Raw genomic sequence first — 23,986 nt, 5'->3', positions numbered from 1 at the left:
GTGGATGTGCGGGAAGTCAAACCACCCTGTAGAACCGAAGAAATTGAATACGACACTGCGCCAATTGAAAATTAATGTCTTGTTTATTGCCAATTGTATTTTTTTTAAATTACGTTTCCTAAATCGTCCTCATTCTGGTTATGCATATCATTCGCACAACATAAAATAATTTTGAAATGTTCTGAGTGTTATTTATACATATATTATATACTATACGTATTGTATATAATTTACATAATTTGTATACTTTACGTATTGTATACTTTATATATATTACTAGTAACTTGAGCCCGGTCGAGACCGGGGAACTTAGGTCTAGCTTAAAGTCGGAATCATTTTCTACTTTTTTTTTAAGCAAGGAGTTGCACGTAAACAGTGCCAGACGTAACCAAATGTAATCTTGTTTGGCAACGTCCGTTTCTTCATAGGTAGCTGCCTGGTGATAGCAATTCGTGTTATTTAACAAATGTAATATTATTTCGAGTAATTCATTTCCTATGATTCTATCCCAGGTTGTTAAGCAAAATGAATAAAAAATAAGTTTTGATCATTTACTGCTAAATTCTCATGGGCCGTTGCCCATCTGCCCGTGCCAATGTTATAGTAGAAAATCTGCCCAGGCTTCCCAGACAAAACAATTGTTTTTTCTTGCGTAGTGACAGGCTCTTCTATTGTTGTAATTTCGATAATTATTCGTTTTCTGCCTGCCCATTGGGCGATTGGAATTCAATGGATTTTTTAATTAAATTCGATTAAATGTTTATTTGAATGTTATCTTTTTATAAGAAAGATATGTCCGTTTACCATCTGCCCGCCAATTTTTCTCGTTGAAAAATCTGCCCGTGCCAAGTCAACAGATTGTCATTTTCTACCTATATTGTTAAATTTCAAATCTTTCCTGGGATATCTCGTCCAAAGTTATTCTGCCCGTGGGTTCCTATTCGTTATTCTACCCGCCAATAAGTACATTTTCGCGTGATAAAAAATTGCATCAATTGCTTAACTTTAAATAAGACGTGACTTGATCTGAGGGGAAATCTATGGGGGGAAGGGGGCGGAAAACAGTATTTTTCGAACAGAAATGCCGATTTGAATTTGGTGCTATTTGACATATCGATATTTGCCGCGTAGAAATCGATGCACGTACTGCGTTGTGAGTGTGAGCCAGTACCCACCCTTCTTTTTGCAACGGCGCGGAAATTTACCCCATTGTCTTTCCCCCCTTTTCCCTTTGCAGCAACCCCCCCCCCCCCCCCCCCCTATTTGACCATCAGCAAGGGAGGTGAAAACCTGCTGCGGTTTTCACCCCTCTTGAAGGGCGACTGGACTGACCAATCACAGCGTGTACGCATTGTGACATGAATAAGCTCCTCCCAAAAAAGCTTGTTCTTTTATTATATATGGATATCGTATACTGAATATTTTACAGGTGACGCATTGATACTATCGCCACTGGGATTTGCGTCCTGCTCCGTAGGCCTATACGTAATACGTATTTAAGAAGAAAAAAAAGTAAAATTGCTATACTAAGGTGATGAATTCATTATTTATTGAAATAAAAACATGATTTATATATTTTACATTATATACACATATTATACATAATTTACCAATATGTTATTTAATTTATGCTATTATTACAGTATTTATATATTAATAATATTATACATGATTTTATTCATCACTCAACAAACATGTCAATGGAGTAGTTGGACATCCTGCGTTGCGCATTCTCCGCAAATTCGAAAATCTCATTTGTGTCCAACTTGATCTGTGTCGCCTACAGCGTCTTATGGAAAAACCAACTTCTTCCCGTTAAAACAGTTGTTTTCTTACCTATAACTTTGATTTCCCCCTTTTCTTCCTAACAGTGAATATTTTATTCATTTCTCTATTACCTAATTTTTATTTCTATCCCCAATTCCATCTGGTTAATTTTTAATTAATTTATAAAAGTGACTGGTTTTGGGGTACAGCCAATCACAGACAAGCACGTGATCTGGAGTAGGCGGAGCTTCTCGGTAACGGCGAGATAGCCAGATGTGTGGCCGTTATATTTAGTAGGCTATGCCCTACGGGGAGGAGCAGACGAAATACACGGTGTAGTACACGATTTACCCACCACACGCCACACGCCACACGCACACGATTTACCGCGGCCCGGGAGGTAGCATTACTTTCGGCTTCCTAAATACAGTAGGCTATGTTTTAAGAAAGCTTCTCAAGTTGACTTGTTAAGTTTGTTATTGCTGTGACACGTGGGATTTAATTATATACATTGATTTGTTATGAATACTATGGATGAAATTAGACCTCAAAATTTGAAGGCCTGCATGAATTTCAAATGTAATGTACCACCACGAATTATAATATTAAAAAATCTAACCAAGAAAACGATACCATTAACGCCATGAAAACTTCAAATCTACTTCCGTAGTCTATTTTTCTTCTTGTTCTTTATTTAAATGCTAAAAAGAAATATTTTTTAAAGAAAGTATGGTTATAATTGTTTCAGGGACAGACGATTTAACCTTACAGTTTATATTATTTCGCCATGAAAGGCGTAATATGTTTACCAAGAAAAGAAATACGTCACGACATGGATGGCAGTAAGTTTTTTATTTCGAAATTTTTTATAATTTTTACTATTATCACCTTTAAAGGTAAAAGAATTCATAAAAGTGTACCTTTCAACATATTTTTTTATTAGATTGATCCTGAAGGATATGGGTTTAGCATCATATGTGGTAAATACTGTGGCTAAATGATAAATGTTGAAGCAGATTTGATTTGCTTAGTTTGTCTTTTTACTTAAAAGTTTTCCCGTTTTCACCATCAGAACTTAGATAATTCTACTATTTTTCAGACTCCATATCAAGCTCAAAAGAAGTGGAATAATTTATGGTCAAAATATAAGCTAGCAAAAAGAGCTCAGGTAAAAAAATAGGTGGTATTAATATAAATGATTGCACTGATAAAGAAGTTCTTGAAGCTAGCTGAAGGACCTGTTGAAGAAGATCCTAATGGTGTGTGGCCTTTCTTTACTGTATTGGATGCAATTGCAACTGGGAAAACAGTTGCAATTACAAGCCCAGGAGTGACACTTCAAGTAGCTGTTAGTGAAACTAGTGGACCAGTTATTGACGATACAGCGCACAACACTGTTAATGCTTCTGCTATCCAAGGGAATGGTAAATATATTTACCAACAAACATATATTTGTTAACTTCTCACTAACATCCTTATCATTTAGATGCTGAACCTCCATCTAAGAAATCAAAATTAGAATCAGAAATGAGTAACCCCAGCAATGCTTTACAATGGGATGGAGAAACAATAAATGATGATCACAAACAACAAATTGTTGAACTTTTACAGGCAAATCTCCAGCAGTTAGATGAAGTAAGGCAATCCATTGAAACTCAAGGTACTGATATTTAATGCATTATTGTAAGATATTCTTAATAATAGTTTACATAACGGTTAATATATAGGTCAAGCAATTGTTTCTTTGCTGTCCCAACTAATTAACGTTATCTCCAGCTGTAACAAATCTCATATGCCCATCAATCCGGGAATAAGCCGGATAGACGAAGCCATCTCAGCAACCATTAAAGAAATTGGAATTCCACAGGAAAATATGTCAAATTAATAAGTTTACATTTAAATTTGGCCAAACAACTATGATATGGGCAATCTAAACTTAATAATTACTTCATTCATTTGGCTAATCGTCGAGTGTATTTTCTCGGTAGAGATGAATCATAGAACTGTCTTTGTTATAAGCAAGAAGTTGTTTAAAGAAATGTAAATCAGGAAGTTTTCTTCGATGTCAATATTGACTTAACATCATCAGCGTCTAGAGTTTCGTACTTCAGTAAAGCTTCTGCTAACATTTTGTGTTCCTCTTTGTGTTCCTTAAGAATAGCCTTGGCTCTATCATACGACTCCTTTGATAAAAAACGTTGGATTAAACTGACTCGGAAATTTTTTTCATTAATTAATTACCTGAAGAATCCGTTTAATTTCTGAATCAATTAGTTCAGCCGTTTGCGGACTAAGGTCATTGACGATCACTAAGGAACCGTTGTTTTGTTCAATGGTACGAAATCCCACCTTTTCGGACATTCCCCATTCTTTGACCATGTGCATCGCAATGGACGTGGCTTGCTAAGGACAACAAAGGGTATTGAAAATTGAAAGAAAAACAAATTATATATTCCACACAATACTTTCAGATCGCTCGATGCACCAGACGTGATTTTTTCGTGACCAAAGATGAGCTCCTCAGCAGCTCTTCCACCCATGGCTACATCCATCATGGCAAGCAACTGAGATCGTGTAACGTGATATCGCTCCTTCTCCGGGATGTAAGCAGTATGTCCTAACGATGGGCCACGCGGGATGATGGTAACCTTTAAGAAATAAGAGAGTTCTATGTTAATTCTCATTATATTAATTTGTATAAAAAATCTTCAATGAACCTTATGCAACGGATGAGCGTCTTGCGTGTAATGAGCAACAATAGTGTGGCCTCCCTCGTGATAAGCAGTGATCAAATTGGCTTCCTCATCAGGTATTCTCGACTTCCTCTCGGGGCCCATAAGAACTTTATCTCTTGCTTGTTCAAGATACTTGGTTGTGACGGCGGGGACTCCATCTATTGCACCACGTACTGCGGCCTACAATGAGAGTCAAAACTCCTATTATAAAAGGTTATACGACCTAAGTGAGCATAAAACATTGCTAACGATATCGGAAATTACTTGATTAACGAGATTTTCAATGTCTGCTCCGGTGAATCCAGTAGTTCCTCGAGCCAACAGTTCGACGTCGACATCATCAGCTAATTTAACTTTACTTAAATAGTGTAAAAGAATTTCTTTGCGACCAGCGAAGTCAGGAACGGGAACTTGAACTTCGACGTCGAATCGTCCGGGACGAAGGAGTGCTTTATCCAAATCGTCACGACGATTTGTCGCTCCCAAAACAATTACACCTAAAAGAAGGATCACGATTAATTAATACTTAGAAAACTAGTCTTCAAAAGTTCATAAGACGCAAACCTTCGTTCTGATGAAATCCATCCATTTCAGCTAAAAGCTGATTGATTGTCTGATTAGCGTATGGATGAAGAACAGAACTTGATCTTTTAGCTCCAACGGAATCTATTTCGTCAATAAAAATTACGCACGGAGCGCGCATTTTAGCCGCCTTGAATAGATCTCTGACGCGACGAGCGCCTTGTCCGACCAAAATTTCATCAAATTCTGGTCCAGCGGCATGGAAATATGGAACTCCAGCTTCTCCTGCTACCGCACGAGCGAGTAGCGTTTTACCAGTCCCGGGTGGGCCAACTAGCAAAACACCCTTTGGTAACTTTCCACCAAGTGTAGAGAACTTCTCTGGATTTTTCAAGAATTCTACAATTTCCTTTAGCTCTTGTTTAGCCTCTTCTACTCCCTTAGATAACATAAATATACATTTTACGAGGTAGCAGATAATTGGATACTACAGTTGCAGAAATGTAATTACTTTAACGTCTTCAAAAGTAACGTTGATTTCTTCAGGAGCGACTTCACTTCCATTTCCAACTGATACTCTGAACACAGAACTTCCACCAAATGTGCCTAAGATAACAGAATTAGTAGCAAGCATAGAAGAAATTCACAAAGAAACTTAATACCCATGAATGTAAAAAGAATCGCAGCAAAAATGAGCACACTTAAAATGTACTGAGTAATTTTTAAAGCTCTCATGGCTCTGCTAGGATTCTTTTTGGGGTCAGCAGCTAAATAACCTTCAGCAAAAGCCACCTAATGAAATATAGTAAGTTTTTTAACTGAAAGGGAATCACATTGAAATGGATATATGCCTTTAGTCTTGATTGTTCTTCACTTCCCAATTTTTCATTACCCAGTAGAGCTGTGTAATTAAATTTATGTCAAATTAAGATAAAAATGTTATTAAGATAAATTTAAAAACCTTTGATATCTCTAGCTGTCATGTCATGAACATTCCCCAGAGCAAGTCGTTTAACATCACTACCTTGGAGTTTAGACCTAAGTCGCTCAGTGACAGATGACTTTTGTATATTCACATCACCACTTCGATAGGTTTTGAAGGTACGAATTTGAAAAAACAATGTCAATGGATGATGATTTAAGTTATCTTGAAAACCTTGCTTGTTCTCTAAGAAAGTGTTGGCAGATACATCACTTTGAGAGAAAGAAACAGGTCTTGCTCTACACTGTTGATACACTGGGGAAATTTGTTCAAGTAGATTGTTTACATCTTGATGTGACAAAGCAGCAAACACATTACAAACCTACAATGCAATTTTAAAATTAAGAAAGAAACAATATAATCGTTGAAGGATAACTTACTGGGCTAAGATTATCCGGACGAATACCCTCTACAATGTATGGATCGGAATTCTTAGTTTTGTTGAAAACCCTTATTGACGAAGGAACTTTTTGTCGACTACTAAATGTTCCGAATATTTGCGACAGGGGTAACAGCTAAATTTCATGATTTGATGAATCGCAATTCGTTTAGTTTAAAGTGTAATACAAAGCTTAAATAAATATTATTATTTATATATTATTATTACCTGATTTTGCAAACACGTTAAAGACATCATGATGATTACTGATTACGTATGCCTCTATGGCAAACACGACAGTGCGAGTCCGATGGATGCGACACCTGGTGAAGTGTAGATAAAGTTCATGTATGATGCAATCAAGCCAATCAGGGGTGTGTAAAGTGCAGGGTGCAGGTGCAGGTTGGACGGGGGGTAAAGTGCGGAGTCTGGAGTGCAGGGTACGGGTGGGTAAAATGCAGGTCCATATGCCGCTCACAGAAAGTGCAGGTTAGGACGTTAGCTTTTATGTCTTAAAAAAAAACTGGTGCCAGCCCTGGTGGTGTAATAATTTAATTACATTTTTAAATTTTTTTTTTTATTTTTATTTCGTTAAATTTTGAAAAGTTGTCAATACCATGTTGCTTCTTAGTTCTGCCACGCTGAAGATGAAAAAAATGACTGCGCCAAACGTTTTGGTTTTTCAGAATTCACGTTGACAACTTTTCAAAATCTGGGAATAGAAATTGGAAATGTTCATCAAAGTCATTCAAATTTGAAACACATGTTTAAATGATAAAATGACTTTACTTCATTCGAATACTCAACTAAAATTGTCACCTGGTGATTGGTGCCGAATCAGTAAAAAGGCAGTGCCGAATTGTCACTACATAGTGCCGAAAGTTTTTTTTGACAAGTTAGTGCCGAATCGTCCGGACACCACACAGACTCTGTTTCAGTTCAGCCTAGTTACAGGGTTGTTTCCCGGTGGTGCGCGACGTTCAGACCCCTCAACTTCAGGCCCGTACCTTTCAGGCCCTGCTAGTCTGGGAGTTGGGCGCCAAAAACATGACAATGGTTTAGAAGAAGGTTTGATGCTAAAATATGGTTAGGGGGGGGGGGGGGGGGTATGAAACACACACAAAGCCACGTCTGTCGACTGGCGGCCGGGCCGTTCAAGCGTGACGCGATCCCGAAGTCGGCGGGAAAGGTAAAAAAATCAACTTTGTTTAGAAAATATGAACTATATCTTAAAAAATAGAGGGATATCAACTTTATTTGATTTTCGACAGACAGACGTCATAATCTGGGGCCTTGGGGCCATCAGACGTCAGTGTGTAAGAAATTTTACGAAATTTCAGCAGCAAAATTAAATAACCCCAAATAGTCTAGTTTTGTAGCCAATATAACCTAGTTTACTTTTTATTAACTATATCTTATGAATATAGCACAATAGAAAAGTTATTCACATTACAAAAAAAACTACCCTTTTTTAGGTTTTTCCAAATTCCGCACAATTCAAGTTGCTTTTACAACACACCCGCCAGGGTGACATTTTCGGGGGGCTCTGCAACTTTTACTCGACTACAACTCTACAATTGATTATTACAGTTATTGATATAAAAATGAGTCTGCTAGCATTTTGAATTTTTTGATAACAATAACAATAGGTTTCAATTGTAGAGTTGTAGTCGAGTAAAAGTTGCAGAGCCCCCCCCCCCCCCAAAAAAAAAAAAAAAATGTCACCCTGGCGGGTGCTCATTATAAGCTATTAATAAAACTTCTAATTACTAATTGTTTGAGGTACAACAGCTAAAATGACTATACTATTGGCCGTTACCGCAATCGTCCACCTTGTTGGCGTAATTCGGTTGGGGCAGGTAACATGCTCGGAAGGCGTTCCTGATCCAAGTCGACATTTGTCGCTCGGTGAATTTCTTCATTCCATTGGGAACGCAAGTTTAAATCGTCGGCTCAATCAACTGGCGAATTTTATCGGCAATGTCACTCGATTCGGTCAAACGGATTTTTCGGGGATGTTGTGCGACATGTAGAGGGCACTTTCGTCTTTGTCGAGAGTCAACGAGTCCACTTCATCGACAATGATGGTTCCCGGGTAGCGGTTGCGGGTCACGTCCTTGTCCTCGAAGAAACGCGTGAGGAGAATGTCACGCATGAAACTGCCCAGGTCGTCGTAAATCACATCGTTGTTATATCGTTATATCGTATCGTCCGCCTAACATCGTCGTTGTTGGAACATATCTGGTCGCAATTGTTGCTGACGCTCACGCCAAACGCTTGGAAGAGCCATCGATTTCGGCGATGTTGGCCTCGGCCAAGACGGGAGAACTCGTGATAATGTTTACGTGTCGACGTGTCGATCCGCGTTCCAGTGGCGCAGGACGTGATAAATGGCCACCAAGGCAGAGATGAGCGTCTTCCCTTGTCCGGTCGAGATTTGTCCCATTCGTCGTGGCAATGTGGCATCCGTCCGGCTTGCTGTTGTTGATTATCGGAAGAGACGAAAGCGACGACTGCAGTGAGTTGAACGTCTCTCGGAACGTAGCCCTTTTTATCGTGAATCACTCGACAAGCAACGGGAAGAAAATCGTCCACCTCCAATCGTGCCTCCAATGCCTTGTCGCTTGGGTCCTCTTTTTTCGGCGTCCATTTTCTAGCGTTATATTATAATATTCTTGCCGTTTGCTTTGTATTTTTCCCGGATGCATTTGATAAGCTGGGCCATTTCACTGCTATTGCCGATGACTTTGCACGACTCAGGATCTCGGCTCATGGTGGTCAAAATGTCCTAGACACTCAAATCGACTCGACTCGATTTTCTCATCTCTTTAGCGATGATCTCCGAATTTGACAGCGAATTCCAAATAGATTCTTTCACCTCCATCAAATTCCTCTGCAAAATATCGTCAATCAAAGCCATCCACCGATCTTTAATCCAGGGGTATCGAAGCAAATTCTTCCTGATGTTTCTTAATTACGTTTTATTGTTCGACTTATCTTTGAGTTTCGGGTGGCGGTGAACGACCAAACGAAGAAAGTGGTCGGTTCTTTCCTGCCCGAATTGGACATCAAGGACATTCGTCAGGCGAAGGGCAAGGTCGGGCACCGAATCGACGGCCAGCTGGACGTAATAGCGTATCACAGATGACCAATCGTTCAAAGAAGCGCGCTAGAGAAACGGCCCAATATAACGTCTTCGTGTAGCAGAGAATGAAGTTTAAGTGCCGTTAACTTGTTTGTCATCAACTGGTTTGGGATGCCCGCCATTTCCTGCCAGATCTTCTGGTAGAAAATTGGCAAAAACGACTCTGGTGCTCCGGGCGGTGCCCACCATATTAAACAAGCTGTCGAACGATAGCGAAACTCTTCATTTTGATTTGATCCTCTTGGCACTTTTCGGTAAGTTGGCCGAGTAAATTCTCAATGGCGAAAATGGTGAGCATGTCAATCCACGGGTGAGGGCGACATCCAGTCGTGACGGATAGACACAAGTCGAGCGGAAATTCTTCAACATCTTTGAAGAATTTGCTTGTCTGCTGGACGGACAACTCTTGATTCGCTTCGTAGGATTTTAGTAAATAAACGACGAATTCACCTATCTAATCGAAATTGACGTACGATTTTTCTTCTTCGTTGAAAATGTCCTAACCGGTGACAGAAAAAATTAACTGGGCGTCATTTAGGGTGCAAGTCTTGTACTGGCCCTTCCGTCCTGAACTTGGCCAAAACTCGAATTCGTTTCGGCACCCAGCAGGTTACCAGGGATATTCATACACGTAAGCGGAGAACCAGAGAACAACCTATGCTAGGACATAAACGTGGAGAAGGGGGAAAAAGCATAATGTTTGTTAGTCAAGGGTTTCCCGTGACGTTCGGTGTGCAATCACGAAAGCGTAGCAGAAAACAAGCGGGGAATATATAGGGAAGAAATAATAACTGCCAATAAAACAAACCAAATAATAAAAAAGTGATCGGTTCAACCAAATCAATGCACAACCTTATAATTAAAAAACCGAAAAATGCATTTTCTGTTCATATTTACTTAGTTAAAAACTCACATATCCTCCCCAAATCTCTCTATTTAAAATTAGGCGCTTAGGATGCAGCGTTGTCATTTTCACAATTTACTGAAATTTCGTAAAATTTCTTACACACCGACGTCTGATGGTCCCAAGGCCCCAGATTATGACGTCTGTCTGTCGAAAATCTAATAAAGTTGATATCCCTCTATTTTTTAAGATATAGTTCATATTTTCTAAACAAAGTTGATTTTTTACCTTTCCCGCAGACTTTGGGATCGCGTCACGCTTGAACGGCCCGGCCGCCAGTCGACAGACGTGGCTTTTCGTGTGTTTCATACCCCCCTAACCATATTTTAGCATCAAACCTTCTTCTAAACCATTGTCATTTTTTTGGCGCCCAGCTCCCAGACTATGCAGGAGTCATTCAGGACCGTGGTCTGAAAGCCAGATTCACTTAAGGCCCGATGCGAACTTTTGGATTTTGGAACAAATCTGTCAACTTTTTTGAGACAATATACCCAATACTTTGAATTTTTCTAGAGTTGGTGTAGTACTTTAAATTCTTTGGCGGAGTCTGGGAGATGTATCTCCAATGGATGGACTTGGTGTATTACCGTCGATTGGGGCTACTTTATTAGACACATGGGGCTACTTTATTAGACACATGGGGCTACTTTAGAAGGTGAAGGCGTCGATTTAACCGTCCAATGTTTTGTCGAATCAAATGTTCGTCCTCAAAATTTGATAAAAGTAAATTGCCGTTTTCCCTATTTATTTTTACCCTATTTTTCCATATCAAGCGTGCATTTCACGATTTTTTTAAAAATAGTCGTGTGAAGGCATCAAACTAGAAGAATTTGATGAAAATTGGAAGTTTTTGTCTGAAGTAGCCCCGAATCGACGGTAGGCCAAATTTGAATTAATTGGAACGTCGTACTCGTACATCCGTTTCCCGGGTCTGTTTTGGATCGGTAATGAGCGCAAATAAGTTAGCTGTATTATGGTATAGGATTAATGGTAAGCGTTCATGAGAGAGCGAAAATGGGACGAAAACTGGAATATTCTGAATTGACAACTCTGGCCGGGTGTGTAACTGTGTAAACTACTTTAACATGGGCTCTTATGGGACTACCCTTTTCAAGGCCTTGGCAATTGATAAAGTTTTTTTTTAATCAGAAAAAATCGGAATTGCATGTAGAATTAATTGTTTGTACTAGCTCATTAAATTAAACTAAGCTTAAAAATTTATAAATATGTTTTTTTTTTACTGAAAACGGTTGAACCTATGCGAAACATTTAACACCAAAGTTTGAGCTCAGTTGCCGGTATAAATACTTTTTTCAAAATCGGGGAAATGTACACACCGGCCTTTCCATAATCTTGCAATAGTAGAACTGTGGAAGTTTCTATTGTTTTCTAGTATTGTTTTTCTATATTTCTACGAGTAACCTGAGCCCCGTTCAAATCCGGGGAAATTTGGTCTAGCGTAAAGTCAGACACTTTTGCTATTCGCTTTTCTGTAGCTTAATCATCTGCCCGTAATAGATTTTATCGTGGGAAATCTGCCCAGTGACTATCTTACTTGAAGATTTCGTTATCACTGCGATGCTATAGACATCTACCACCAAAGTCGAGTTTGCCATGTTTCATACAAGAATTTGCCGAGTACCTTGAACTTTTGTCTGCGTCGACGGGGAAACTACTGATAATGGGCAATTTTAACATTCATGTCGATCGGCCTGATTCGCCGGCGGTAGCTAAGTTTTTATCAACGCTGGTGAGTTTTGGTCTGACTCAGCATGTTATTGATGCCACACATATTGATGGTCATACTTTGGATCTAGTGATCACTCGGTCGTCCGATGATTTTATCTATGATTCTTTTGTGTCTGACTTAATCAGTGATCATTTCGCCGTCATTTCTGTGGTTGAGCTCATAAACCGCTCTTATTGAAGAAAACAATCTCGTATCGGTGTTTTTCCGTGGTTGACGCCGATGAACTGGCGAGCGATATTTCTCGGTCTCCTCTTGTTCGCAATCCTGCATCGACATTCGACGGGCTTCTACTGCAGTATAATGCTGCAGTGACTGCTGGTATCGATAGGCTTGCCCCTATTAAGACTAAGATGTGCATTGTACGACCATCCAGTCCGTGGTTTAGTGGAGAAATCTCACACACAAGGCGTCGGTGTCGGAAGCTGGAACGGGTTTGGCGAAGACGGCGATTGACGATCGATAAAGACATCCTCCTCCACCATATTCGTCAATTGAGAAAATTGATGAACGACACGAAAGCCGCGTGTTTTTAACCTTCCATGAGCCTACAGTGTTGGGAGTAAAAAGTGCTATCTAGCTTGGCAAGGTTATCTATACAGCGTGGGCTGTGCTCTTTAGCCGCTTGAACCTCCAGCACTTTTGCAAATTTTTATTTTGCCAGCGATAAAATTGTTTGTTGCCCGTTAACATCTTGCCCGTCATTGTTATCTTGCCCGCATAGTCTACATTTTTCACGCATGGCCTCCGGCGGTAAATTTGCAGGGTAGAGGTTGTCTTGCATTGCCTCCAGCGGTAAATTTGTAGGGTTGAGAATATTCACGCGTTTTCTTTGTTAGTGGAATGTTTCTGTAATTCTGTATAGATTTTGATACATGGCCTCCGGCGGTAAATTTGCAGGGTAGAGGTTGTGTCACATTGCCTCCGGCAGTCAATTTGCCGAATAGAGGTTGTATCGCATTTCCTTCGGCGGTAATTTTGTCGTGTAGAGAATATACACACATCAATATACACACACAGGCCGGAAAATTAGTGTCGTTTCTATACACCACTGGCGCTCTGCTTCCTTTTTTACTTAAGGGGCGTATAGAAACGACACTAATTTTCCGGCCTACGGCAGGCGATAGAGGTTGCAAACCCTAAATGAACTCTTCTGTAGTCTCTTATTTTAGCAACTGGGGAAATTAATAAATCTGGGAAAATTCGAAAATGGTTCCGATCATAATGGAAATCTTACAGTTAATTTATAAAAGGGAAATGTAAAAAGGGTTTGAATATAAAAATTCCTTCTTAAAAATTAAATGTATAAAAAGCAATATGAAAAGCCCATTTGCGCCATAAGACAACACGGCCGGCGTCAGAGTGATCCGATACTTTGTGCGCCACTTTTCTAGGCATAAAAAATAGGGGAAAAAATCTGAAAAAAATTCAGACAATAGAGGACGTAAAATGACATAAATCCCAAGTTTGGTGAATTTATGTCATTTTTTCGATTTTTGGCACCCGAAAAACCCATATGAAAAATACACGCCGCCTTATGGAACGGCGCGGGGTGATCCCATACTTATGGAGGGGACTGTACTTCAAAAATGTTGCTCTCTCTTCCTAAACTTTCATATTTCTTCCTTACTTCAGTCTTTCCTTCCTCCCTACTCCCTCTTTCCTTCCTTCCTTTTCTTATGGACATTGTTATTAGTTTTTTCTCAATTGAAATATGAATTTGGTTAAACTAAATTGAACACCATTTTTCAATGCCGTTTTAGGTCAATAAAGAAATGAAAAAGAGAGAAGTGAAGACTACAGCTGAAAGATGCAGTGTTAAATTTGCAGCAATGAAGAAGAATTTCAACGATAAATGATCAGAATGTCGACGGTGAGAAGGGCCGAAGGGTTCAATGGCCGTTTTTCTCTAAGATGAATGAACTTCTAGGATTGTCGGATGCCTCAACGCTCAAACACGTGCATGGCGTAGGCGCTGACTCCTCCAAAATGCGGGATGATGACTCCAATCCGTCTACTCCTCCACCACCCAAGAAGTCCAGAGCCAGGAACGCTAGGATTACCCATCCGGAATCAATATCCCGTTTAATTGAAATTGAAATGGACCGTTCATCGATAGACCAGGAATTCTTAAAGGAAATAAGAGCCAGTAATGCTGCTAGTTTAACGAAAACTGAGGCTTTCGTATCAGCGTCGAAGGCCTTCGAAAAACTAGCTAATGGGATGTTAAACAAATTCCAAAATATGCAAGGCGTTGTTTCTTCAGAAGTAAGAGAGAAAATTGGTCTCTAATTATATTTAACTCTTTTTATCTTTAATATTTTACTTTAGATGAGCGTAATACATCAGTCAGAAGAGGTCGACTAATGGCAGAACACATTAAAGAAGATGAATTGTGAACGAATGAACCTCAAAACTTGTCAGAGTGCACTACCACCCCGTTTCCTTTTGTAATCCACATTTCCAAAGAATTAACCATTGTTTTATTTCGGTTATATCCTCAACTTGTACCTGATCTCATTGTGCAGCAGTAAATAAATCTTTTTTTTTTGTTACCATGGGATCTAACGGTTTATGTTTCTGTGTGTCAAGCACAATGTTGTTTATGTCCATGTATTAAACCATAAAAATTCGTGTGTTGAAACCAAACAAAATGAAATGAATAGGCAAATACGAAAGCTCTTTCAAATATTATTTGAAATTGTATTTGCTGTTCGATGTGTTGCGTCATATTTTCAACAATCTAAAGGAAATTAAACGATGAATTGTTCTGCAATAAACTGTCTTTTTTGTAGACCCTCTTCGGTCTCTCTCTCTTCGTCAAACTCGTAATCAGGATCCTCTTCGTCATCCAATTCAACGTCTGGGGCATCGTCAAGCCAGTTGTCATGGCGCAAACCGAAATTATGGAAACAACAGCAAACCAATAACGTACGGTGTGCATACCGCATTCGGAAGTAATCCAGGAACTTTACTCTTCGCCACTTCATTTTTAATAGGCCAAATGCTCTTTCAACAACCTGTCGGTCCCTCTTCAGAGCTCGATTGAAGGCCATTTCATGATCTTCTAGTTCGTGGTTATTGCGAAAAGGAACGAGCAGATGTTGCCGAAGTGGATAAGCTGTATCTCCGAGAATATGATAGTTGGATCGTACAAGTTTAGCACCTAATGCTCTAGAGAGGGGACTGAGACGCAAAACTCTTGCATCGCCTATACTTCCCGGAAATCCAACCGCAGCGTCAATTATTTCCAAATCATGAGTAGATACTATTTGAAGCTTAATAGTTGTTTTGCATTTTCTGCTAGTATAAGATGGCAGCTGGTTTAGTGGTTGTCGTTTTTCAAATTCTGTGGCATCGATAGCCCCTAAACAAAAATGCTATTCAGTGACAAACAAAAAAGATTTCTATCGTTAAAAAAACTACCTAGACTGTCTACAATTTGAAAATTTTCTGAGAGCTCTAAGTATCTTTCTTCTCTCGGCCATACTATGAAGAGGTCAGCCATATTATAAATAACCTTCATGGTTTTAATAACCACATAGTGTACCGTCCCTTGATTCATCCCAAACTGCCTTGACAAAACACGGTAGGCTTCACGGTTTGCTAAACACCAGATCAAAATCATTAGCTTATCCCTTACAGGCAGGCCAGTATACACATAGTCAGTTAATATTTGCGGACTGACAAGCTCCACTAGAAGCTACAAAACAAAGAAATAGAATATACACAGAAAATTGTGTTGACATATATTTCATACCTGGAACGTTCTTTTTGTAAAGCGAAAATCTCGTTTGAATTGAATTTCTGGGTACGTTGCAAACCACGTCCCTACATATGCGGTGTAATAAATAGTTCTGTTTGCGTGAATTCGATGTAAGATCAAACGCTGGCGCTGTAATAACTGCCTAAGAATGTCTTGTCTTCTTCTTAAAATCACAATCTCAATAATATTATTGTCATCCTCGTCAGAAACTTGGACAAATAACATAAATTGATTAAATAGAACTGCAACTTCTTGAATAAAATCCATCTGACTTGAATTCACGTTTAAAAACAAACGTTATTCATGTATTAGTTACCGTCTGCAACACATAGTTACATTTTTTTAAATGTAATCTGGCAAGATCATAAAACTATAAAAATAATGAAAAAAAGTGGTCACTTCACGAACCCCTGGGTCTCTGAACGACTAGCTAAGAAATAGCTTTACGTACGTAGGTTGGTCATAACTATCTTTCTTTAAGTTACATTACAGCTGAACGGGAGCAGCCTCGTTTCTACCAGCTAGCTTAAACCTGTTGATACTAGACTGCTAGCGTTCAGCAGTAATTTAACCATGTGTAGGTAGTAACGACCAGCCTATGTACGTTAAGCTATTTCGAGCTAGTCGTTCGACTTATAAAATTTATCTAATTTGCGCAGCAGTAAGTTTTAGCTAAGGGTAGCTAGTAGCGACCAGCCTTTGTGCATAAAGTAACTACTTTTCTATGAAGAGAATGGTAGTAGACCATTCTATAATCATATACACCGTATATGATTATGTCTGGCAGCAGTGTACACACTGCTGCAAGCAGACGATATTCACAAGCGAAGCCTAGCATCAAGAGCACGTATATTTTGTCAGTGCTCCATTTTCATTAGTTTTGAACTAAAGTAGACAATTGAATTTGCAAACACACTAAATTTGCTAATAAAAGCGTAAAATCAAACGAGTTCTACAATGGCAATACCGTTTTTCCAAAAGGAGTGGGAGACAATCACGTCAGAGGAACTATCAACTGCCAGAGCAAGATTTGCTGGCTTCATTGAATTCGTGCCAGACAAGGAAAAGGTTTTACGCGAGGTATATACAACTAAAAACATAGACATACTATAAGAACAACATATTAGGGAAATGTGTGACTATATGTGTGTGTGTCAAATATTCTGTTACAACTTGACCAGAAGTAACGACTAAATCTGCATGTGAAAGTCATGAGTCTTACAATTAATCAAGCAGAAACAAACGACAAGCTGCATGTAACCAGTCATGAGTAACAACCTGAAGGTAGTCGTTTGTTGGCAGAAATTTGTGTCGTTTCAGGTACTAATTTTCTCATACCAACCAACATTGAACTAGTAAGTTACGTCTCTAAAGTTAAAATTTTACACAAATTTATAAATCCGTAAGCTGCATGTAACCAGTCATGAGCTAAAAGATTTTACAACTAACCAACAGCAAGCAAACGACAAGATGCACGTAATCAGTCGTGATCAGTCAAATACCTGGAGGGTAGTCGTTTGTTAGCGAACAAAATTTGTCTTTTTCAGGTACACATTCATATCCTGTGGTAAGTTACGTCTAATCAAATACAATTTTAAAACCTAGGTAGAGAAGGAAACGTTTCTTTCCGACGGTGCTTTAACAAGCCACAAAGGGCCTGTTGCCAAAAAATTTGAGATTTGTATTGTTATGGTTTGATACCAAGAACAAATGAGAAAGACATAGCTGCATGTACCCAGTCATGAGCTTAGCCATTCACAGCTGCATGTATCCAGTCATGAGCTCAGTCATTACAGCTGCATGTATCCAGTCATGAGCTTAGTTATTTTAAAGAAACTGCATGTATCCAGTCATGAGTTAATTCGAAAACTACATGTACCCAGTCATGAGTTATTCAAAATGCATGTATCCAATCATGAGTTCATCAAAACTGCATGTATCCAGTCATGAGTTGAATTAAAACTGCATGTATCCAGCCATGAGTTATTAAAACTGCATGTATCCAGTCATGAGTTCGTTGAAACTGCATGAACCCAGTCATGAGTAGACACAATAGCATGCAATCAGACAGGAACTAAGTATAGTTTAATGGTATAAGACATGTATCCATTGAAATACAACTGCATGTAATTAGACATGAGTTATTGATTTATTAAGAAACAAGACAGAATAATTCATACACAAAATAATTCTGACTACGAGCCCAGTTACATGTAACCATACATGAACCTCAAGTAGAGCTGCATGTAATCAGTCATGAGCTTCAGGTATAGCTGCATGTAATCAGTCATGAGCTTCAGGTATAGTTACAGGTAACATGTCACGAGTTTACAGTATAGCCGCATGTAACCAGTCATGAGCTAAGAAGACAGCCGTACTTAACCAGACACCAGTTATGAGTTTAGTTTCATGTAACCAGACGTGAACTATAAGTACAGCTACATGTAACCAGACATGAGCTTCAGGTAAAGATGTATGTAGCCAGAAATGAGCTTAGGTAACATATAGCTCTATGTAACCAGTCTTAATTTTAAGGGTTAGCTTCACGTTACAAGTGATGAGCTTATAGTATAGCTGCATGTAACCAGACATGAGCTTCAGGTAAAACTGTATGTAGCCAGACATGAGCTTTAGGTAATATATAGCTCTATGTAACCAGTCTTAACCTCAAGGATTAACTTCACGTAACAAGTCATGAGCTTACAGTATATAGCTGTATGTAACCAGACATGAGTTTCAGGTAAAGCTGCATGTAACCAGTGATGAGCCTAATGTATGGCGACATTTACCCAGAATTAGCTTCAGGTAACCGACCATGATCTCAGGTATAGCTGAAACCAAACATGAGCTTCAGTTATAACTACATGTTACCAGACATGAGTTTTAGGTATAGACTCATGTATTATCCAGACACGAGCTTAAGGTAAATCTTGCATGTGCCAGACATGAACTGCAATTTGGCAGAAGATAAAATTATGAGATTCTTAAAAGAACTATGGATGATTCAGTCAGTGAAACATTTGATAATGAGATTTTAGTAATTTTGTTATTTCTGTCAAAACTTGAATTAAAGAATTTTTTTCTGGTCTTTCTACGTAATCATTAGGCCTACTATATAAATATCATATAGTCAAGATTCTTAACAAGCGATCCACGAATCAAGTAGACAAAAATCCCGGAGCGGCTTTCCAGATCTAAATCCGGAAAAGGCCTTAAAAATATAAAAAATATATAATCATGTTCGTCTGTGCACGCCGGATTTACCTGCGTTTGCAGAAAGACGAATTTCCCACCCGTTTACGAGATATTAAGCGTTAAAGTGTGGGTTTTTTGAATTTTGTCAGAAATGGGGGGTGCTTTTACATCGCTTTTCTGAAAAGCGAAGGAGCTATAGAAAAAACTAATTGTATAAAAAGGTTTATTGCTATCTCAACTAACAAAATCCAAAAGGAATTTTCTTTCCGGATTTTATTGGTTAAGATATGTCAAATTTACTGAGAGGCTCATTTTTCCCTTTTCCCTCTCTGTCTGGCAGCCATTTTTTTGTACTCTCCGCCGCGCTCCTTGCGGAAGCAAGCAGAAGGTTTTATCTGTTGGCCTTCATTTTAGACCCATAGAAGTCATATCGGCCTTCATATTTAGTGGAACCAAGCTGGCTTCCGCAAGGGGCGCGGAGGAGAGTACAATAAAAATGGCTGCCAGACAGAGAGGGAAAAGGGAAAAATGAGCCTCTCAGGAAATTAGTCATAACTCAACCAATAAAATCCGGAAAGAAAATTTCTTTTGGATTTTGGTGGTTGACATAGCAATAAACCTTTCTATAAAATTAGTTTTTACTCTAGCTCCCCCGCCAAATTCAGTATTTGTTGGAGAGTGGCGCAGCTAAATGGTTTGATAATAAGCAGAACAACTGTGACGGGAAAACAAGAGGAGATATTAAAACTGGAGACTTGTATCGAGACAAAGTTAGAATCACTGATGAGCTCATCAGTTACATCACTCTGCAACTTAACACAGACGGAGCTGAGTGTCACAAAAAAAGCAAATTTACTTTTTGGGCATTTATGGGAGTACCTAACGAACTCCCTTACTGGTTAAGAAGATCAAATATTCTCTTATTCGCCTTATGGTACGGTAACAAAAAGCCCCCAAGTGGACCTTTCCTTGAAGCCTCAATATCGGACCTCCAGCAGCTTGGGACCAAATGAGTGCAGTTCAATCAACGAACTTATTTGGTGAAGCCATTAATTCTCACAACAGATTCCATGGCACGCAGTGTTTTTCTAAATGGTTCCACTTTTCGAGGAGAGTGTGGATGCGATTTTTGTCTTCATCCTGGTAAGAATTCAGTCATATGTGCGTGATTGAAATCTTCTAAAATTGTTTCATTATTTTTCTTTGCAGGAGAGATGGTTAAAATTGGCCGTGGAAGTACAAGAGTGTACCCCGAACCGACCTAAAATCCTACTTTTGCACCGAGAACTATTGAACAGCACGAACGTGATCTGATGGTATTTCAATCGAATCGAATTATCGAATTTGTATTTTCATACAGACTGTTCTGGGTAACGAGAAACGCCTCAACGGAATTAAAGGCCCTTCTCCATTTTTGGCTCTTTTGGATTTTGATTACGTCGAGGCGCAAGTACCAGATTATCTGCATTGTGTCTGCCAAGGAGGAATTAAGTTTCTGGTGGACTTATGGACTTTGACCAAATATTTTAAACAACCTTGGTACTTGGATGAAAAAAAAAATTTTAGATGCTCGTCTGAAGCAAATGAAGCCACCTTATGAGATACACGGACGTCCAGCCCATTGTCTGATATAGGTCAGTGGAAAGCATCCAACTTCAGAGCTTTTGCTTTGTACTACTTCACAGCGCTTGAAGACCTCCTGCCAAAGGTGTATTTCGATCACTTTCTGTGCCTCATATATGGAATTCAAGTCTTGTTACAAGAGGGGGTAACAGTTAACCTCGTTCAAGATGTGGATTTCCTTTTTCAACACTTCGTTCGTGAAGCTGAAGTTTTATATGGACATCAAAACATGCGTTTCAATTTCCACTTGATAACGCATTTAGCTCGTGCTACGCTAAATTGGGGATGCATTTGGAGCTGGTCGACCTTCATTCCAGAGTGGTTCAATGGCGTTTTGGTGTCATCGACTAATGGGACACAGTGCGTTCCAGAGCAAATGGTGAAAAATCTTCTCATGAAAAAAGTTTTACGTTCGGATGCAATTACTCTAATGTTAAAGTACAACTTGCCGCAAAACGTATCAGTACTGCTTAAAGACTTTTTCAACATTTCTCACCATGATTTACTCAGTTCATTAGATATTGACTCGTCCGTCTTTAATTTGAAAGTTCTTGGAGTTCCGAAGAAAAAATTAGCAAGCAAAGAATGCCAATCCGCGATTCAAAATTATTTCTCTTCCGTACGTGAGCTGGCGCCTTTACACATCAAAAACTATTACTCTTACAAAAGACTTCTTTTTAGAAAGAAAGCAATATTCACAACTACGAGTTACACTCGTTCACCAAAACGGATTAACTATTGGGCTTACATGAAAAATGATGTGTTCTTTATCATCGAAGAAATTGTTTCCTTCAATTTGGAAGCTCATGATGCTACGGGAGACGTTTTCTTACTCGGTCGAATCATGGGGTCCATCTCTAAAGAAAAGTATTCTCCCGCTCCAAAATGTTTAGAATCCCTACATTTTTGTAATTTACCTGGACAGTCTACGAAATGCGTTGGCTTGTCATCGACTCTTGTTGCATTCTGTGCAAGTGATATCATGAAAAAGCTGTAATTGGATTTCGTAATTGCCTTACTGAAACTTACGTTGTAACTGCCCTACCCAATTCAGTTGAAACAGATTGAATACAGTAAATTTAAAATCTCCAAATGAAAATTCTCATTGTTTTCTTTTAATTTGCAATTTTTTACGGTAATTTAATTTTTACTCCATTTATTGCTGGTATTTAAAAAAAAATCGAAAACACAATCTGGCAACGCTTTCAATTTTTGGCTTTCATGTATTTCCAGCTGCCTTTATTCTAGTTCACTTTCGTCTCCATGACGCGTTTTCTTTTTCGACGTGTGAAGTAGTTTATAGTTTTGACTTATCAGGAATAGTTTTCCTAACAATATTGGAAAAATGGGAAACCCCACAATTTACGTTCTCGTTTCCTTTAAAAAAGGTAAAACAGAGCTAGGTATTGGGACTATGGATTCCATAGCCTTTCCCAAAACATTCGTGTCGCTTCCAAACCTTAAAGACAAGATTCGCATGCTCAAAGAGTTCATTTCTGGGAAGACTGATGTTGCTTTAAAGTAATGGTACATTTAAACTAAATGTCGTAAAGTTGTATTAAAGAATGTTTGTTTAGGTTCCCCAAGCACAGTGCTTCAGGTGAAGACCCATCGATCCAATTGGAACTTAGAGCTGGGCATGTCATTTCATTCTCAGGTGATTATATTGTTGAACTTGATCTTATATCGCATGCTTTTTCTAACCAATGTTTTTTCATTGTAACAGAAGACATTGAGGTGTTAGAATTAACTCGTGATGCAATGATAAAACCTAAATCAAAATCTGCACGCTCCACCAAAATCTTGCACTCAACTCCAAAATCCCAAGTGGCCCCCAAAGCTTTTGCATCTGTTTCATATGCCAAGAAGTCTTTGCCTCCAACAGTTGGGAATACTTCAAATTCAGGTTTCTTTTAATATTTCTTTTTTCGCAAAGTGTTTGCTATACTTACTCTTTTATTCATAGAACCCATAGATAACAACAAGAGAAAAACAACGAAAACAAATCCATCAAGAAGCAAAGATCAAGCAATCAAACCAACAGCTGATGAAGTCAGTGATTTGGGTGTTTGTGCTCTACAATCATCTGAAAGCGAAGAATCAGACTCTGGTAATGAAGAAGAAGATTGGCTGGCTCCATCTCCTCCTCCTCGTACCCACAACAAAATCCCCCGGACTGATGTAGTAATTATTCAATCTGTGTTTATAATCACTGGCATGAGTAAAGATTTGTTTATATGTACAGGATCGCTGTATTGGTGGCAGTGCCTCAAGTAATGGTGCCGTTCACTCGGTCGTTCATCGCAATGAAATTATTCGGACTCCTCCAGTATCTCGGTGTAACACGCCATCATCTTTCCGAACTCCAAGTAGAGAAGTAAATGCAAAACGCGTGATTTAAAAAAAACTTATTCATTAATTTCTATATTTTTATGAAGGAGTTTTCGAAAGACTTGCAATCTTTGAATAATGAAGCATCTCATCTGGATGATAGTAATTGCAATGAAGAAAAAAGTCAGGAGGCTCAGATCATTGGACAGTCAAATTCCCTTCAAAACATTGAGGAAGAAAATTATTTTTTCAAAGAACAGTTGAATCAAAGCTTGATTGATTACGAACATATGAAAGCTGAATACGAAAGGAAACTACATGAAAAGGAAGAACTTATAAAGAGTTAACGTGATGATAACCCATTAGTACAAGCACAAAGTAGGGTTAAGACTGACATCTATTCAAGGTTGTAAATTTTAATTTGATTTTATATTTTAAATAGCTCTAAGGGAATCTGTGTTGTTGCTGGACACCGCTCTGGCTAATTTGGCATCAAATAGCCGTCAGTCTGTATCAGTAAACGCTGCTAATAGTGCAGCTCCTTTGCGTCAATTTTTTGAATGTTTCTTGTTGAATGCGATGAAAAATGAAGAAAATAAAGGAAATAATGCAATTTTTTGAATGTTTCTTGTTGAATGCGATGAAAAATGAAGAAAATAAAAGGGAATAATGCAATTTTTTGAATGTTTCTTGTTGATTGCGATGAAAAATGAAGAAGATAAAGGAAATAATGCAATTTTTTGAATGTTTCTTGTTGAATGCGATGAAAAATGAAGAAAATAAAGGAAATAATGCAATTTTTTGAATGTTTCTTGTTGAATGCGATGAAAAATGAAGAAAATAAAGGAAATAATGCAATTTTCTGAATGTTTCTTGGTGAATGCAATGAA

General features: G+C 38.6%; 4 protein-coding genes and 1 long non-coding RNA gene across 6 annotated transcripts; 4 read left to right on the top strand and 1 right to left on the bottom strand.

The window, feature by feature from the left end:
- Positions 1–2,089: 2,089 nt before the first annotated feature.
- LOC124344597 lies at positions 2,090–3,979 on the top strand. Of its 2 annotated transcripts, none has more exons than XM_046798196.1 (7): positions 2,090–2,196; positions 2,516–2,609; positions 2,711–2,747; positions 2,867–2,935; positions 2,993–3,191; positions 3,254–3,427; positions 3,495–3,979. In XM_046798196.1, exons 2-7 carry the CDS (start codon positions 2,569–2,571, stop codon positions 3,650–3,652), a joined length of 678 nt encoding a protein of 225 aa, XP_046654152.1. In that variant the 5' UTR covers positions 2,090–2,196; positions 2,516–2,568; the 3' UTR covers positions 3,653–3,979. The 2 variants fall into 2 exon arrangements, with proteins under 2 accessions (XP_046654152.1, XP_046654151.1); XM_046798195.1 differs by having other exon boundaries at positions 2,094–2,346.
- On the bottom strand, positions 3,719–6,724 carry LOC124344596 (ATP-dependent zinc metalloprotease YME1L-like). The gene is made up of 12 exons (XM_046798194.1): positions 6,614–6,724; positions 6,387–6,521; positions 5,986–6,328; positions 5,876–5,925; positions 5,687–5,816; positions 5,536–5,630; positions 5,067–5,463; positions 4,767–4,999; positions 4,485–4,682; positions 4,233–4,415; positions 4,009–4,170; positions 3,719–3,950 (listed from the first exon to the last, which is right to left on the bottom strand). Exons 1-12 carry the CDS (start codon positions 6,641–6,643, stop codon positions 3,813–3,815), a joined length of 2,094 nt encoding a protein of 697 aa, XP_046654150.1. The 5' UTR covers positions 6,644–6,724; the 3' UTR covers positions 3,719–3,812.
- Positions 6,725–14,083: 7,359 nt separating this feature from the next.
- LOC124341874 lies at positions 14,084–14,873 on the top strand. Its single transcript, XM_046794826.1, has 2 exons — positions 14,084–14,449; positions 14,513–14,873. The coding sequence occupies exons 1-2, from the start codon at positions 14,096–14,098 to the stop codon at positions 14,546–14,548; spliced, it is 390 nt and encodes a 129-aa protein (XP_046650782.1). The 5' UTR covers positions 14,084–14,095; the 3' UTR covers positions 14,549–14,873.
- A 4,918-nt stretch (positions 14,874–19,791) lies between these two features.
- LOC124344548 lies at positions 19,792–20,682 on the top strand. Its single transcript, XR_006919769.1, has 2 exons — positions 19,792–20,285; positions 20,352–20,682. It is a non-coding gene; the product is annotated as an uncharacterized LOC124344548 (long non-coding RNA).
- Positions 20,683–22,195: 1,513 nt separating this feature from the next.
- LOC124341819 lies at positions 22,196–23,560 on the top strand. Its single transcript, XM_046794766.1, has 6 exons — positions 22,196–22,286; positions 22,343–22,422; positions 22,492–22,671; positions 22,732–22,949; positions 23,011–23,142; positions 23,204–23,560. Exons 1-6 carry the CDS (start codon positions 22,243–22,245, stop codon positions 23,441–23,443), a joined length of 894 nt encoding a protein of 297 aa, XP_046650722.1. The 5' UTR covers positions 22,196–22,242; the 3' UTR covers positions 23,444–23,560.
- Positions 23,561–23,986: the final 426 nt, after the last annotated feature.

The sequence above is a fragment of the Daphnia pulicaria genome, chromosome 6, assembly GCF_021234035.1.
Source record: "Daphnia pulicaria isolate SC F1-1A chromosome 6, SC_F0-13Bv2, whole genome shotgun sequence".
NCBI lineage: Eukaryota > Metazoa > Arthropoda > Branchiopoda > Diplostraca > Daphniidae > Daphnia > Daphnia pulicaria.
The sequence above is the reverse complement of the archived record's forward strand: the minus strand, read 5'-3'. Positions and strand labels throughout refer to the sequence as shown.